This window comes from Saimiri boliviensis, chromosome 6 (genome assembly GCF_048565385.1).
Source record: "Saimiri boliviensis isolate mSaiBol1 chromosome 6, mSaiBol1.pri, whole genome shotgun sequence".
Taxonomy (NCBI): domain Eukaryota; kingdom Metazoa; phylum Chordata; class Mammalia; order Primates; family Cebidae; genus Saimiri; species Saimiri boliviensis.
In genome coordinates, this window is record NC_133454.1 from 49,423,175 (window position 1) to 49,441,471 (window position 18,297).

General features: G+C 39.7%; 1 protein-coding gene across 16 annotated transcripts in view; it reads right to left on the reverse strand.

Moving 5' to 3' along the window:
• Positions 1-1,194: 1,194 nt before the first annotated feature.
• Positions 1,195-18,297, reverse strand: part of USP28 (ubiquitin specific peptidase 28) — a 77,680-nt gene continuing 60,577 nt past the window's right edge. For 7 of the 16 annotated variants that reach the window (XM_039471102.2, XM_074400613.1, XM_074400618.1 and 4 more), the window contains 11 exons: positions 16,738-16,966; positions 13,186-13,377; positions 12,450-12,589; positions 12,103-12,288; positions 10,697-10,792; positions 9,098-9,276; positions 8,900-8,978; positions 8,028-8,107; positions 7,390-7,513; positions 5,679-5,874; positions 1,195-2,738 (listed from right to left, as the gene is read on the reverse strand). In XM_039471102.2, coding sequence (XP_039327036.1) covers positions 2,563-2,738; positions 5,679-5,874; positions 7,390-7,513; positions 8,028-8,107; positions 8,900-8,978; positions 9,098-9,276; positions 10,697-10,792; positions 12,103-12,288; positions 12,450-12,589; positions 13,186-13,377; positions 16,738-16,966 — 1,677 coding nt within the window. In that variant the 3' untranslated portion in view covers positions 1,195-2,562. The remainder of the gene's footprint in view (positions 2,739-5,678; positions 5,875-7,389; positions 7,514-8,027; positions 8,108-8,899; positions 8,979-9,097; positions 9,277-10,696; positions 10,793-12,102; positions 12,289-12,449; positions 12,590-13,185; positions 13,378-16,737; positions 16,967-18,297) is intronic. The other 9 variants (XM_039471108.1, XM_074400622.1, XM_039471105.2 and 6 more) reach the window with 3 other exon arrangements.

An 18,297-nucleotide genomic window follows, 5' to 3' on the forward strand; every position in this document is an offset into this window, starting at 1 on the left:
AGCCGTAGAAAAAAAAAAAAAAAAAAAAAAAACACAGTCTGAGACCTTAGTTTGTGGAGCCCTATGGTTGTACCTAAAGGCAGCCAGCTACTGTGAGGAATAAGAAACTATTAATAGTTCTCAGCACTCCCCCTTGTGGACTCAAATGATACAGACTACTCAGCACCACACACTCCAGATGTCCGTAAGTTCCTTTCTTGGCCAACTGTGGATTCCCAAAGCTGACCAGGAAATAACTTCTATAAAGGAAGCACAAAACAAAATATTTTACACGACTACCAAGGAGAGTTGAGCAGCTGTTAAAAGCACAGGCTATGAAGTCAGACACACCAAGGACGACCTTGGATAATCCATGCCCCCTATCATCATCCCAGGGTTAAGTAAAACAGTGTTAAGTAAAATAATATAATTGGAGCACTGCATACAGGACTCAATATTGACAGGGGATTAAAAAGTGAAAGGCAGAATACCGGGTGCTGTAGGCTTAAAAAAAAAAAGTGAAAGGCAAATGGTGATACATAGAATGCTGAACAGTAAAAGGTCATCAGTGGGTAAGAAAGTGGATCAACTTCCCATGAAACAAATCTTTGCAATGAGTTTGAAAACACTAAAGCACCTCCGAGCATCTGTAAAACATGACCCACTATTAATCAAAAGTCTGAACTTTGAAAAACACAGGTTTGAACTGCATGAGTCCCCTTATGCGAGGATTTTTTTCAACCAAATGCAGATTGAAAACAGAGTATTCACAGGATATGAAAACCCAAGCATATGGAGGGTCAACTTCTCCTATGCATAGGTCCTGCAAGGCCTACTGCAGAATTTGAGTATGCAAGGGTTTTGGTATGCACAATCTTGGAAGCAACTGCCAGTGTCTGCTGAGGGATGACTTTATGAGAAACTCCATTTTAAGAAAATTGTTTTTGCATTCTAAAATTTGACAAATTACAAAGTAGATAAGCTTACATGCAATGCAAATAGCCAATGAGATGAGAAGGTACTAGGTGCTGCTCAAGAATTGACTGTTGCCTTTTATTTTAAATACTGGCAGTCCAGTCCCCGCCAAGCTTATCAACGCTTTAATCTGCTTTTTTGGTTTTAAAGAAGAAAAATTAGAACAAGACAAATGCAAGTACATCCATTTCCCAAATGGAAAATATATATTTAAATAAGGACCATACTGCACACCAAACATAAAACAAATACTTTTATTGCACATTTATAAAATCTGCATAGTTGTATCAAGTGTTTTTCCCTTTCATGATTCCTCCATTACTCTTTAAAATTTGGTTAAAATACAATATCCAATCAGAAGTCTTTTAAAAATGATTAACGGGAAATATTTTTCTCTACATATACATATATATAGTTTTACGTATGTATGGTGCTTTCTTTCTTTCGCTTTATATTTTTTTCTTTTTTTCTTTCTTTTTTTCCATTTTTACAAATTACAAGTAAGGGTAAAAAAGAATGCTGGGTGTGGTGGCTTGCCTATAAGCCCACCACTTTGGGAGGCTGAAGCAGGCAGATCACTTGAGGCCAGGAGTTCGAGATCAATCTGGCCAACATGGTGAAACCCCGTCTCTACTAAAAATACAAAAATTAGCTAGTCGTGGCGCATGCCTGTAATCCCAGCTACTTGGGAGGCTGTGTCACCAGAAACACTTGAGCCCAGGAGGCAGAGTTTGCAGTGAGCTGAGATCATGCCACTGTACTCTAGCCTGGGCAACACAATGAGACTATCTCAGGGGAAAAAAAAAAAAAAAAAAAAAAAAAAAGAGGAGGCAGACCAAAATGGTCTTTGGAGCCAGGAGCAGCCTTAACTGTTTCTGACAATTTTCAGATATTAGAAAATTTTACCTAAATGCCTAACAACTATTAACGCATGATCTTTAGTCAAGTTACAAAATGCTGTTCTGTCTGAAGTCCTTAATGGTTTTGTTTCTTTCACTGAGGACTGGGTATGAGGTTTTCTGGTTTATTTAAAGATAGAAAAGAAAGGAGAGAGACAGGTCTCTTGACTTTTCAACATCTTACTGCCATGTGACCTTACATTCTACCCACATGTAAAAGCGTTCATCAGCAACCCATCTGTCATCTCCTGTCAAGAGCCAGGCAAGGTTTATATTTCTAATCTCTTGTAGTGAAGAATTTTTAAATGTTGTCTGTATTTGATAAAATAACTAGTAGCTGTTCATCTAGTTCAGGTTCTCATGAATCATTCTATTCTGCTGTCAAAAATATTTATGCCTGAAGGATAGTTTTAAAAGTGGCAAGGCTAAGCATTATTGTAGGTACAAGGCATTTCAGGTCTTCTGGCATAATTCAACACCTTAATACACTGGTTTCCACCTTTTCTAGTGAAATAGCTTTTATGATTTTGTACCTAAAAAGTGCAATTTTATTTTCAATCCTTCTTTACACACCCAGCATGGTTGGGGTCTGAATTGGAATCTTACGTGCCCACCTAATCCTTTTCCCAAGGTGAGCACTGTGACAACAGACTTCTGTGCAGGGGGCAGGCAGCCAGAAACCAGAATGGGCCTTGGAACACGTGGGAGCTTATTTCACTGTCACAGTTGAAACTCCTTGAATTGACTCCATGACAGCTGCAAATCGGCTACACAGGTCATAGGGAGAATTGGGTCGAATGGTTGGAGGCTCCTTCAAGACGATGATTTCTGCAGAAGGATCTAGAAGTCTGGGTAGAAACTCCCCTAGGCATAGCTGCAGATTTTCTGTAGGGGGAAGGCAGATGGTTACATATACAGCCCAACAGATCTCCGAGTGAAAAGTGAACAAGCCTGGAAGGCCTTCTATTAGCCCCTTACCTAACTTCAAAGGTCAAAGCATCATGCTGGCCAGCTAATAATAAATGATCATTCCTTCAGGAAAACCAGGAGCAAATGCAAATAAATCAAAGTTTTAGGTCATTGCTTTAGGCCACCTGATGTTGGCAAAATAACACTATATATTTACTTCATTATGAAAGGGTCTTCTAATCAATTGTCTTTTTTCAATATGAGGAAATAGATATGATACTCTGACATAGATATGATGGTAATACTTTCTTTCAAATGTTTACAACATGTCAATGTATACATACGGATTTAAGTAAAGCTACATATCATACATGGTCTAAATCAGGGGTGTACAATCTCTTGGCTTCCCTAGGCCACACTGGAAGAATTGTCTTGGGACACACATACACCTCATTAACATTAACAATAGCTGATGAGTTAAAAAAAAAAAAAAATGGCTGGGCGTGGTAGCTCATGCCTGTAATCCTAGCTCTTTGGGAGGCCATGGTGGGTGGCTCAGAAAGGTCAGGAGTTCAAAACCAGCCTGGCCAACATAGTGAAACCTCTAATAAAAAATACAGAAAAGTTAGCTGGGCCTGGTGGAAGTCCCAGCTACTTGGGAGACTGAGGCAGGATAATTGCTTGAACTTGGAAGGTGGAGGTTGTAGTGAGCCGAGATTGTGTCACTACACTCTAGCTTGGTCAACAGAGTGAGACTTTGTCTCACAAAAAAAAAAAAAAAAAAAAAAAAAAAAAATCTCATAATGTTTTATGAAAGTTTACAAATTTGTGTGGGCCTCAGGTTGGACAAGCTTGGACTAAATAAAAACTGAAGACAGTAAAGGAAAAGACATGGCAACTAGTCATTACAGAATTTTTTTTTTTTTTAAAGAATTTTTAAACATTTTTTTAATGAAATAAAGACGGGGGTTTCACCATGTTGGTCAGGCTGGTCTTGAACTCGTGACCTCAGGTGATCCACCCACCTTGGGCCTCCAAAGTGCTTGGATTACAGGCGTGAGCCACCATGCCTGGCCCAGAATTTGTTTGTTTTTTGAGATGGAGTCTTGCTCTGTTGCCCAAGCTGGAGTACAGTGGTGTGATCTCGGCTCTCCACAACCTCCACCTCTAGGGTTCAAGTGATTCTCCTGCCTCAGCCTCCCAAGTAGCTAGGACTACAGGTGCCCACCACCATGCTCAGCTAATGTTTGTATTTTTAGTAGAGATGGGTTTTCACTATATTGGCCAGGCTGGTCTCAAACTCCTGGCCTTGTGATCCGCCCACCTCGGCCTCCCAAAGTGCTGGGATCACAGGCATAAGCCACCGTGTCCAGCCCAGAATTTTTTTTTTTGAGACAGAGTTTCGCTCTTGTTACCCAGGCTGGAGCGCAATGGCACGATCTCGGCTCACCGCAACCTCCGCCTCCTGAGTTCAGGCAATTCTCCTGCCTCAGCCTCCTGAGTAGCTGGGATTACAGGCACGTGCCACCATACCCAGCTAATTTTTTTGTATTTTTAGTAGAGATGGGGTTTCACCATGTTGACCAGGATGATCTCGATCTTTTGACCTCGTGATCCACCCGCCTCGGCCTCCCAAAGTGCTGGGATTACAGGCTTGAGCCACCGCGCCCGGCCAGCCCAGAATTTTTAAATAAATACTATCAACTTACACATTTGAACAAGTCAATGGAATTATCTTTTTTTTTTTTTTTTTTTTTTAAGAGAGAGGGTCTCACTCTGTTGCCCAAGCTGGAATGCAACAGAAAGGTCTCAGGTCACTGTAGCCTCAAGCAATCCTCTCACCTTAGGCTCCTGAGAAACTAGGACTACAGGTGCATACTACTGTACCCAGCTAATCTGTCATGTTTTGTAGATGAAGGGTCTCACTATGCTGCCCAGGCTGGTCTCGAACTCATGGACTCAAGTGAGCCACCCACCTCAGCCTCCCAAAGTGCTGGGATTACAGGTGTCAGCCACTGTGCCCAGCCCCATCAATGGAATATCAGTGAGAAATTAACAAAAGAGGATTCATATCAGAATATATAACCATTTTCCAAGTCTGCTGACCTCACCTAAAAACAATCAGCTTTAGGTTCCCTCCTGAAGATGGTTTAAACAACCAAGGATATTCCACAATTAATTAACCTTGAAGTCATCATAGTTAATATAACTTCAAGCCACAGAAAAACTTAGTCAAGGCACCCTCCCATAACCATACTCTACATACGTAGATTGATTTTTTTTTTTTTTTTCTAAATTTTAGTTGGAGTCTTGCTCCATGGCCCAGGATGGACTGCAAGGGTGCTATCTCAGCTCACTGCAACCTCTGCCCAAAGGTTCAAGTGATTCTCTTGCCTCACCCTCCCAAGTCGCTGGGATTACAGGTGCCCACCACCACATCCGGCTAATTTTTATATTTTTAGTAGAGATGGGGTTTCACCTTGTTGGCCATGCTGGTCTTAAACTCCTGACCTTAGGTGATTCGCCCCCCTCGGCCTCCCAAAGTTCTGGGATTACAGGAGTGAGCCACTGCACCCAGCCAGATTTTGATTTTTAAACTATAAAAGCATTTGTCTTTTGGCACATGAAAGAGTAGGAGTCTGACATTCCTGGAGAGCAGTGATGTTTTTCAAACCGGGCTTGTTGGTTGCCTATGGAGGTGACTTAACAGTCACGGGGAAGCTAAAGGGAGATTAAAAGGGGCAAAGGCCCAGGCTCCCTTCCTTTGTTTCAATAAAGCAGATCCATTTTTAACTTATTTACATGCTAGGAGGTTCCAATTCCTTAAAAAGCTTTGGCAACCAGTACTATCAAGTGAGAACACTGTAATTTCTAGAATTCTCAAAACCTTAGAACTTTATTAGCAAGAGCATATACCTGCAATATCTTGCCCAAGGTAAGAGCACCAATGGTTTCTCATGACTTCAATGGCATCCAGGTCATCCTTGGAGATGTCATTATTAATGATAAGGTGAATGCAGGGGATGATCAGCTCATTCATCACATTAATGCCCTCGGTTACAGAGTGATCATCATTTGTTTCAAAGAGAGAAGCTGCTTTGGCATTCAGCTCCTACAGTTAAAAGGTAGAATTAGGTGGGGAAAAGTATGAAAAAGGTAAATATCTCTTTAGTAACAATCTAAACAAGCAGTTCCCAAACTTTACTGCACATTAGATGCACTTAGGGATCTTTAAAAACTACTGATGTCTGGTTGCTACTCCTGATACGCTGATTTAATTAGTATTCAGACGACCAGGACTAGGGATTTTACGAAAGCTCCCAAAGTGATTCTAATGCAGCAAAGTTTATAAAGCAATGGCCTAAACTTGTAAGGCAAGGTCCTGCTTAACACGTGTTTCAACCAAAGACTGGTTAACTGGTTCTCTATCTCCTCCGAACACCAGAATCACCTACAGAAGACAGACTGATGCCCAGGCCCCTTCCTATGGATTCTGGTTTAATTGTCTAGGGAGGGGCCTGAGCTTCACGACTGTCTGAAAGTTCCTATATGATTCTGATGCACACTAGGGGTTGGGATCCAATAATGGAAAGAGTCTAAATCCCTATTACTGCATTACTACAGAAGCTGGGTAGGATATTCAAAAATGTCAATCTATTTGGTAATTTAAAATATAGAAACATGACTCTAATAAAATTCAGATCCATCAAACCAACAAGATCCCTTTTTCAGCTTCAAAGTGGCCCTGCCACACCTATAACTAATACAGTTGTCAACGTGTAAATCAGAAAATAAAGTTATTGAGTGTATATCATGACCTAATCTTACCCATTCAGTATGAACAAGGCCAAGGCAGTACTAAAAATATTGGCTTGTCTTCTGTGAAGGGCAAATTTGCTGGGTATAGGGGAAAATACACACAAGCACAGAATCTGAAGGCAGGCTACCCCTTTACAATTCTCTGAAGGACAAGTATCACATAAACCCCTGGGGAGGCAAGGGGATATAGGTTTGCCTTTCCATGTGACTATACAGCACAAATCAGGCCAGGAGAGAGTTAGTCTTCACTAGTATGACAATGATGTTATCAGAACAGCAGGACCAGTTCTTATGGTTCCTACTTTTCTTAAAAAAAAAAAAAAAACCAAAAAAAACGAAGTGTCTTAGAAGTCACTAAAACTTTCATCTACCAGCTTAAAAGTGAACACGGAAAAAATACTGCATTCCTTCCACACAGTATTTATTACACACTTCCTACATGACAGTCACAGAGGAAATGGCTGAGTGAGAAAAGTATCTGTGCTCACGGAACCTGCAACCTGGTAGGAAAGCAATGTGATAAAATCTTTAATGCTGGCATACATGAAGGGCACACAGAGGGATGACTAATTCTCATCTTAACTTCTATCAGTTATCATTGAAGATGAATGGCATTCACTAAAAGTAACCGGAAAAAACAAAACAAAACAAAACAAAAAACCTGTTCCAATGTAAAACTGTTCATGAGAATTAGGGGGAAGAAAAATCTAAAAGCTGCTGGAGATATTTTGTTTTTAAAGTCATGTCTTTTCAAGGAGCAGAGGTAAACAAAAAAAAAAAACCTTAAGACTTTACAATCAGTACAAACCAGAAGACATTTCCTTCGGTATAAAGCAATCACGGACTCCTTGACCCCCCGGCGAGGCCCCTTCATTAGCAGGGCAGCATTGCTCTGGTAGGCATATACCAGGTAGGAAAGTGCCTCTTGGTACCTTAGAAAATGGGAGACAAACAACAGCTGAGTGCTCTTTTACCAAAATCTAGGCGTTAGACCTCACTTTTCCCCATTTCAAGAACCTACTTGGCTGCAATTACAAAAAAGTCAAGGGCCAGAGACAAAAAGTCAAGGGCCAGCTCTTCTACAAATTGGCCAGTCCACCCAAAGCAAATCATGAAACTTCCCTGTGCCTCCGTTTTTCCCATCTCTAAAACAAAGCATGCTCACTGGGGTCCATGTCAACTCAAAAATTCATTTTCTGAGCATCTTCATTGACCACAAAAACAGTCTGGCACAATATATCTCTCAGCTAATACATCTCATTATGTGAAGGATAAAAAGCCACGTGTGATGTTTAGAGCAAAACTGAAGCACTGGAAGAGGCACACACACTAGTGTATATGACAAGAGAGGTTATGCATGGCTGTGGCTCTCAGTATTCCCAGGTGGGCATCTACAGAGAACAGCATCCTGACTAACAACCTTAGTAAATTAAAAGGTCAACATACTTTCCTTTTTGATAGAGTTCTAGGCCTGTGAGGAGGTACACAGATACTTTTCGGAACAAACTATAATCTTCATGCCACTTCTGAAAAAGAATGACTACTATTAATAATTATTATCATAAATTTTTAGTGCCCTTTCCACCTAAGTTTTAAATTCATTACAAACATTTACTGAGCACATCCATGTAGCCACAAAAATAACAAACACAAAAGTTTTCAGATAAAAACCTACTCAACATTTAAAATAAAAGTATACCACTGATCTTAATTTTCAATGTTCTGTTCCTTTCACTTGAGTAACAGAAGTGTTTATTTCCTACAAGCTTTGGAACTTATCTTAACTTCTGGTAGCTATGTCAAAGACATTCAGCTCTAGCTTAAGCGAAGGACTTCATCAACACTGGTAAAACCATCCAGATAACGGAAAATAATGGAAAGACATGGCCATTTCTAATCATACAGAGCAACGTTCAAATTCAGGAAGTGTGGCGGATATGCCTTGGGTGGTACATAACATTGTTTTACATAGAACGCAGTTGAAAAAATGTACAACTATGTATAAACTTTAATGTATATTTTAAAAACTGTATCATTTAAAACAAACCAAAAGCACAATTACAAGAATTTTACTGCCTAGGACAAGGCTAAAATAGGTATTTAAGGGAAGTGAAGTGTTGATTCACCCTAATAGAAGAATGAAAATAAGGAGACCTACTATTCTGAGGGCAAGAAAATATCATTTATCCATTCTTTACCAGGATTTTTGGGGGGAAAGTGGGAGAACAAGTCCGTTTACCATTGCTAATTTTGCCTCAGGTACCATTTACCTCAGGAATTAATGTTTTTGCTCTACAGATTTAAAGAAAAGACTTCACCTTGTACTCTTCCATATTCATGTCATCTGGACCAATTTCCTTCAGTTTCGCTTGAGCCACCTTCATAATGCTGATTGATCTGTATGGGACAAAGTTCAGAAAACAATGAAAGGGTACCGGGCAAAACTTTCCCAACAGAGGAGTTGGTCTAGCCTGACCCAGACAAAGGAGTGAGTCACCTGAATGTTCTCTTCTCACCTTTCATCATAGCTAAGATTTTTATCTGCAAACTGTTCCAGAAGAGTTCGTTCTACTACCCTTTTGGGTGCTTCATTTTGGAAGAAGTAGACAAGGACATGTTGAAGTCGAGGATCACTGTGAGAGGTGGGGGTCTCTTTGGCAAGCTGATAGAGCCTGGAGTATTCCTCATGGAATGCCTATTAAGGACAGAATCAATAGTTAGAAAAAGAGTGTGCTGTGGGCTTCTGCACACAGAAATTGATGCCTAGGAGCTAGGCAGTCTCTTAACTCTAAAAAGACTTCTAAAAATTTTTATTGAGGAATTACAAAAGCAACTATGGAATCTTTAAGTTGCTTTCATTTCATAAGGAGTGAAACTCTTTCAACATCCTGGCACCAAAAACATACTATACTTTTTTTTGAGACAGGATTTTGCTTTGTCACCCAAGCTGGAGAACAGTGGCATGATCACCTGGGCTCAGGTGATCCTCCCACCTCAGCCTCCCAAGTAGCTGGGACTATAGGCACATACCACCATGCCCAGCTAATTTTTGTATTTTTTTTGTAGAGATAGGGTCTCACCATGTTCCCCAGGCTGGTCTGGAACTTCTGAGCTCAAGCAATCTGCCCACCTGGGCCTCCCAAAGTGCTAGGATTACAGGCATGAGCCGCAGGGCCCAGTCCATCATACTCTTAAGAAATTCAGTTTTCTCATAAAGTTCTCAGAAAATAATACATTTAGTTTTCATTGTTATAAAAGGCAAATACTTGTGTGTCAATGACTTAAACTTTAAGCATCTAAACAAATGCAATTTTACTCAAGTATTTTTAAAAACATGGACTACTTTGTTATATTATGGTCTCAAAATTAACCCAGTTGTTACTAACAGACAACTCCTAAGAACAATGAAAAGCCCTCCAGGCTACGTGTCACTGAGTGTTCCTGCTAGCCAAGGCTGGGTTAGTGTCAAGTGAAGAAAACAGCTTGTTCATAAGTTGGACAGAAAAGGGAGTTTCATGTTTCACTTCACAGAAGACCTTTTTTTTTTTTTTTTTTTTAATTTTCTGGAGACAGGGTCTCACTCTGTCACCCAGGCTGGAATGTAGTGGCACAATCATGGTTCACTGCAGCCTTTAAGACCTGGGTTCAAATGATCCTCTTGCCCCAGCCTCCAAATTAGCTGGGACTATAGACATATGCTACCATGTCCAGCTAATTAAAAAAAAAAAAAAAATTCCATAGTAGAGATGGGGGTCTCACTATGTTGACCAGGCTGGTTTTGAACTCCCGGCTTCATGCAAGCCTCCCTCCTGGGCCTCTCAGAGTGCTAAATTACAGGTGTGAGCCACTATGCCCAGACTTTTTTTTTTTTTTTTTTAAAGAGATGGGATCTCTTAGGTTGCCCAGGCTGGAGTGCAGTGGTGCAATCGAAGTGCATTGCAGCCTCCAACTCCTGGGCTCAAGTGATCCTCTACCTCAGCCTCCTAAGTAGCTAGGACTACATGCACATGCCACCACACCCAGCCTTAATCCCATTTTTTCTCTTCTTACAGAATTATTTCCCCAATATTATGACGCCTGTGTTGTAAGAATTAGAATTTTAAAAACAGAGATACCTTAATCAGCCCTGCTTCAGACCCATCTCGGTCAAAGGTCTGACGGGCTTTAGCTATGGCCAGGATGACCCCTTGCATGGCAGGGCTCAGCATCACCTACCACAAAGGGGCACAAAACACAGAGAAAAAGGAGAGAAGAAAGGTTCAGCAGAAGACTGTACGAAAGCAGGCTGAACAGGGTGCTAAAGGGCAGCAGAGCAGTGTTCCTATGCGCACCCACTTCTGTCCTTCTAGATAATGTCAACACCCTGCCCAAGACAAGCTATTCCTAAACTATATGTTCTAATTTAGTAGGATGAAGAAAGATGTATGCCTAAATATATCTCCCAATATGGCACTGCTGAAGAATTAAGTTAAATTATAGTTCCCGGAGGGGAAGTGTCTAAGGTCAGAATTCCAATTTAGTTCTGTACTATGGGTGTATATCTTAAACACACAAATACTTTACAGTTGTACTAGGATGAACAGTGCATTTAAAACAGTCTGGAAACTAGGGACTATATAAATATGACTCCACAAAGTGAAAACTTTCAAAGATTTTTTGTTTTTTGGAGATGGAGTCTCGTTCTGTCCCTCAGTCTGGAGTGCAATGGTGTGATCTTGGCTCACTGCAACTGTTGCCGCCCAGGTTCAAGCAGTTCTCCTGCTTCAGCCTCTCAAGTAGCTGTGATTACAGGTGTGCGCTACCACACCCTACTAATTTTTGTATTTGTAGTAGAAACAGGTTTCACCACGTCAGCCAGGCTGGTCTTAAACTCCTGACCTCAGTTGATCCACCCACCTTGGCTTACCAAAGGGCTGGGATTACAGGCATGAGCCTGGAAATCACAGGATTATCTTTTCAAGGATTTTTGTTTGTTTGTTTTAAATACCCCACAGGAAAAAAAAAAAAAGAAAGAAATCTGAGAAACAGAATTCATTACTATTTACGTGCAGTGCAACTGAAGAGGAGACAGACAACAAATAACTTGGGGTTCTATAACTTCTTCCTAAAGCTTTAGAACTAAAAATAACTTAAATCCACATTTGTTCAGCCCACTGTACAACTGAAAAATTTATATCTGGAGAAAAAACAATGGACTAATATCCAAAACAAAGATTCCCTACTTTAAATTAGAAGGCAAGCTTTCGTCCAAAATCACAAAAAGGGAACTAAATTTTACCTTTCTGAGCAATCTAGACTCTGCAGTGGCCCCATTAAGTACAAGCCTGGGTAGATAAACACGTGCTGGGAGTGCTAACAACAGAAACACGACTATCTTTCATAAGGTCAAAACTAGGCTTTCTTGACAATTATTTGTTGCAATGAGAAAATATCAGCTATTGGCAGGTACCTTAATATAGTAACAAGAGAAGGAAATAGAAGACCAACAACAAACAGCTAAATCCTGCACTCATCTCTGTACCTCCTCATCATATCCATCTGCATCAGATCTAACCAGAATCCTTCCCACACTGGGAATCTCGACTTCAGAGACCTCAGAATTAGGTTGGGCAGTAGACTCTGCATCATTAGCCTTTTGAGGCTGCTCTGACTGCTCTGCAAAGTTTGTTTCCTGGGGCATGGGCTTCTTGGGTTCAGCTTCTTTAAGCTGTGGCGGCAGAATAGGGAGAAAGAGTAAGAAAAAACAGGAGAAATAAAAAGGGGTTGGTTAAATGCAGCAGAGACACAGAATAAAAGAAATGTAAGAAAACTGACCATTGCTGCTGAAAGCCCGGCCCTCCTGAACGTGGGCTTCCCAGTCATTCTCACCTCACTCAGTGCCGCTTCTACACCACTCTTCTCATAGGCACGGGCTGTGTTTGCAATAGCCTGGGCAGTCTGCTCCTTTACAATCACAGCATGCTCAGATGACAAGCAGCGAACCCCATGAGAAGAGGTTACTGAAGGCTCTGATAAAGAATTATACAAAGGTCTTAGCATCTGATGATACATAGTCTAGAATACTCAGATAAAAAGCAAGCAGAATGGATACAGTTTAATATACAACCCTGCTAACAGCTTTTTACAAAACCTATGCAGGTTTTCCCTAGAAATCAGTAACTACAAGAAATGGCTACTTCAGCAAGAACTCTGATAAAGTATGTAAACTTTGAACCCACTGATAAGTCTGTAAAATTAATGCACACTCAACTTTGTCATATTTCTATACATTAAGAAAACTTTCTACAAACAAGCATCTGTTAGGAAGATCACCTTTGGAGAATGGTTTTCATAAAGTCTACCTGTTAATCTTATCATAGTTTCTCCCATAACCTGGGAAATAAGCAAAACCATACACACAGTTAAAGTCACAGGTAGTTCTTTCTGATACTACTTCTCTTCATCAGAAATCACATTCTAATGCCACAATTAATTCCATTAGGTTGTGCCTGCCATAACAAATGCGTATGAAATATACTGTGAAGACTGTGGCATGACTTAGCTATCTGAAGGGCATAGGGCTGGCTAGGGGAGTATGGCATGAAATAAATGCCTTCTCAGATACCTTGTGATGTAGAGAAGTCCTGTGATGAGGAGTTGGTAGAGGACTCCATTTGAGGGATTTTGCAAGATTGCTCTTCTTCCCACTCCTCTACTTCTTGCTCAAATCGCCAGTTATCCTCCTGAATGTAATGCTTAAGTTCCACAGATAAAGCTTCTACTTCTGACATTTGATCTGACTCATTAGGGGCTGCCTCTGAGGAAAAGCAAAGATAGAGTTAAAAGGTCACAAGGATCCAAAGATCATAAGAAACCAAAACATCCTTTTTAGAAAGGAAGAAAGCAAGATATTTCATCTTTATTTTACTCCTAACTAAAAATACTTACTCCTAACTAAAAATACACATAAAATCCATCAGAAATGCAGGCTGAGTATCTCTTATCCAAAATGCTTGGGACCAGAGTGTTTGGATTTCAAATTTTTTTCAGTTTTTGGAAAATCTGCACCATTACTTATAGTTGAGCATCCCAAATCTGAAAATCCAACATTTGAAATTCAAAATGCTCCAGTGAGCATTCATCTTCAGCATCATGTCAGTGCTCAAAAAGTTTTGTGGATTTTGGAGCATTTGGGATTTTGGATTTTCTCATGTCGGGTGCTCAACCTGTATGGACAATGTAAGAGCAACAATTGATAACAGTGCCTGACATTTAGTAGGCACTCATTAAACATCTGCTAAATGAATGAATAATACAGAGTTAAAGATTTGGAAAGTGTGCCAGGCACAGTGGCTCAAGCTCGTAATCCCAGCCCTTTGGAAGCCCAATGCAGACAGATCACTTGAGGTAGGAGTTTGAGACCAGCCTGGCCAACATGGTAAAACTCTTTTGTAAACCCTTTTGAAAAAACACACAAAAATTAGCCAAGCGTGGTGACGTGTGTCTGTAATCGCAGCTACTTGGGAGGCTAAGGCTGCAATGAGCTGAAATCTCAGCTCACCACTGCACTCCTGCCTGTGCAACAGAGTGAGACACCATCTCAAAAAAAAAAAAAAAAAAAAAAAAAAAAAAAAAAAAAAAGATTTGGAAACTGGTCATTGTCAATCAATCACTGGATATACCAACCATTTAAGGGAAATTGAGAAAATCATTAGAGCCAATAAAAATTTCAGGCTAAACAGTTTTATCAATTTAACCACAGCATTTGGTTGGTAAGAATGTCCATTTTCAAAAGGTTAGAGATGAATTTCAAGACATTTATATAATTAACTTTCACACAATTAAGTACTATGAGAATGCAATCTGATACAATGCTTAGATGGTCAATAATACCTGGCTCTAATGGTAAGGATATCAACAACATACTAAATTTCATTTTCTAACCCTGTGACCAAAATAAAATAAAAATCCTCTATCAGATTAACACACTCACTTACTGGTTGCCATTAGTCAGCCTTTTCACTAAGCAAATGACACCACTTGTTTGTTTCTATAATACAAAAATAAACCGTGTATACAATAACAAGGCTCCTATCAACTACCAACAGCTAGTACATTTCAACTGTTACAACAACTCCCACAAGCAGTTATTCATTCCTTCACACCATAAATACACAATTGTGAAGATCAGTTATTGTTCAATGATCATTCTATCCATTCCCTAATCCCCAACCACACTAACAAATCGTTAAGATACTTTGGGAGGCCGAGGCGGGTGGATCACGAGGTCGAGAGATCGAGACCATCCTGGTCATCATGGTGAAACCCCGTCTCTACTAAAAATACAAAAAAAAAACTAGCTGGGCGTGGTGGCGCGTGCCTGTAATCCCAGCTACTTAGGAGGCTGAGGCAGGAGAATTGCCTGAGCCCGGGAGGCGGAGGTTGCGGTAAGCCGAGATGGCGCCATTGCACTCCAGCCTGGGCAACAAGACCGAAACTCGGTCTCAAAAAAAAAAAAAAAAAAAAAAAAGATAAAGATAATGTGCTGCCTGGACAGAACTGCCTTACGTGTTGATTGCTTTGGGACAGAATCTCACTCTGTTGACCAGGCTGGGTGCAGTGGCACAATCTCAGCTCACTGCAACCTTTGTCTCCCAGATTCAAGCGATTCTCCAGCCTCAGCCTCCCCAGTAGCTGGGATTACAGGTGTACACCACCACGCCTGGCTAATTTTTGTATTTAGGAAGAGACAGGGTTTCACCATGTTGGCCAGGCTGGTCTTCAACTCCTGGCCTAACGTGATCCACCTGCCTCAGCCTCCCAAAATGCTGGGATGACAGGTGTGAGCCACTGTGCCAGGGCTTATGTAACGCAGTAAAGTATAAATACTAAAAGCAAAAAGTTCCTATTACCTTACCTGCAAAATGCTCATCATAAGACCTCTCATAGAGGATGTGAAGACAGAATAATGTAAGTTGAAAACACCACAGAATTTGGAGAATTATATCTGAATCTTGGAACTGCTATTTATTTAATGACTATGTGATTAGTCAACTTTAGAACCCTTAGAACCTGTTATCCAGCTGGAAAATGAAGATCACAACATTTTCTAACCTTCCTCCCTCCCTTTTACAATTGTAAGTTCTTAGCGAAATAAAGTTTGAAAGCATGCTTTCAGCATTAAAGTACCAATATAAATGATAATTATTCTTGCTCTTAGCATGAGTAGTAGTATTATGACAGCTGTGAAACTATTCAGGCAAGTACACCTGTAAAATTTAGTTATTCTGGGCCAGGCTTGGTGGCCCACAACTATAATCCCAGCACTTTGAGAGGCTGAGGTGGATGGATCACCTGAGATCAGGAATTCAAGACCAGTCTAGTCAATATGGTGAAACTTCATTTCTACTAAAAATTCAAAAATTAGCTGGGCATGGTGGTGGGCACCTGTAATCCCAGCTACTTGGGAGACTGGCACAGGAGAATCACTTGAACCCAGGATGTGGAGGTTGCAGTGAGCTGAGACTGCACCACTGCACTCCAGCCTGGGCAACAGAGCAAGACTTGGTCTCAAAAAAAGAAAAAAAAATTTAGTTATTCTCCAAAGGGTGCAAAAATATATGTACAAAATGTCACTATCAGCACCATAAGATGGAGCAAGAAAAAAAGAAAGATGTCACTAAAAACAATAACTAGAGACAAAGTATATCTAAGGGAGGCAAGTTGAATAAATTTTTAAAATATGTACATTCCATACAGTGAATTATTATATAGTTGTTAAAAATAATGAGTAGATTCTTCTTCTAAATATATAGAGATTGCTAAATAATTAATGAAAAAGGTTCAGAGTTGAATCAAAAAATAACCTATATGGGGATAAGAGGGGGAGACACAGATAAATAGAAACTAGCATATGCATACAACGTGTCTTGAAAACTACGTAAGAAACCTAACACTGTATACTTGTTGGGGAGTGGGACCAGTGGTCAAGGAAGGAAGTAGTAAAACAAACTTGTTTTTCCTTTTCATTCCCTTTCATACTGTTTATATTTTTGAAACGTATTATTATGTAATAGTAAGTTGTAGTTTAAATTTTTTAAAAAGCAGTACAAGACTGTGCTTCTCCCTGAGCAGTAAGATTTTCCCCCATCTATAGATTCTGCCAAGATATTTTTACCTGCATTGAAGTGGGGTAGTTTGTCATTAATGTACATCAGACAGTAAGCACTAACATTTCTCAGGCCCCCATAGGAATCTCTTTCAACTTCTTCCCAGGAAGATTCGGTAACAGAGATGTCATTGTACTTGAGCCAGCTCTGACGGGGTTGATTATAGATATAGGCCCAATAGTGTCCAGCATTTGCTTGTCCTTCGTGAACAAGAACTGCATGCAAGCGATAAGGCACCTGTAAGTCAGAATGTACATTTCCCAGTCAGGTGAAGCAAAGTAATCTGATATTAAGAAATGACTATGCATGTGATTAATATGGGGTTCATATTAAAACACCTTGTTGATTCAAGATGAAATACTGAAAACACAGTCTTGGAGTTGATTATGTCTCAGTTCCCAAATCTTGAAATCCAGATCGTTGAACTACATGATCTCTCTGAAGATTCAACTCTAAACTCCTCAGATCTAAAACCAAATATAACCTAAACATATACATCCTTCCAATTCAAAACCTTGTTTATCTAAATATAAAATCACCTTGACCACTCTTGCTGAAAATGCTTAGCATATTTGAGACCCAAAAACAATGTTGGCAGCTATTTTGTTCTATATCTGTTTTATTTGGCACTAAAATTTAAGTTAACATATTTAATTAGGCCACATGCTTCTTAGAGTTAAGTGATCACCTACCTATCTAGAGTGATGACCCTTTTAATGACACATTTGTTACAACATTTGAAAAGCGCATATGTATATTTTCAATATGGAGAAAATAGAGCAATTCTTAAATGCTAATTAAATACTGGAAAAAGAAATTAAAGTCAATCACAGAATCAAATTAAACTTACACTTAATCAGTACTTTGACCTACTTCAATTACTGGTGAAGATTTTTGAAGTAACACAAAAGAAAAAATGGGGAAACCTGAGTTTCACATGGAGCATTCCTGTTAAGCCATAGGACTCTGCCTCAATGGATTCTAGAAGCAGGGCTCTCCTCCTACAGCCATTCTACCCATTCCATCTATTCCCACAGAAGCCACGGAAAGGCCATGCCCCCTAACCAGAAGAGGTTCAGAAAGATTCCTGAAGGCTCTTTCTCCCTCCACTCCCAGAATTTATTCTAAACAAAACTTGTATAGAGAGTAAGAATTTCTGTCCTGTCCAACTCCCTTTTGGAATTCATTATTATAGAAATAAAACTTGAAAGCATGTTGCTAATGAAAAATCTTGAAGAATCATGGACTTTTGGAAAGAAAAGGTAACTATCCCTAGTTCAGTTTTTTTCCACTACACTACTTAAAGTACCATTTTGTGAGTAATTTTTCTTAAAATCTGACAGCAAACCTTTCTACAATATGAAAAAATTCTATGTGGCAGAATTCAAACAAGTATGTGTTAGGTCCTGTTGCTGGTAAAAATATATATATATATTGCTTTCTTTAGCCTAAAATAAACAGAATAACATCAATTTCTATCTTAAGTTTATTCTTATATCTTAGGGAAATTCCTAATGGGTTTTAAAAAAAAACTATCAAATTTTATTTTTGTATCTACCATTAGCACA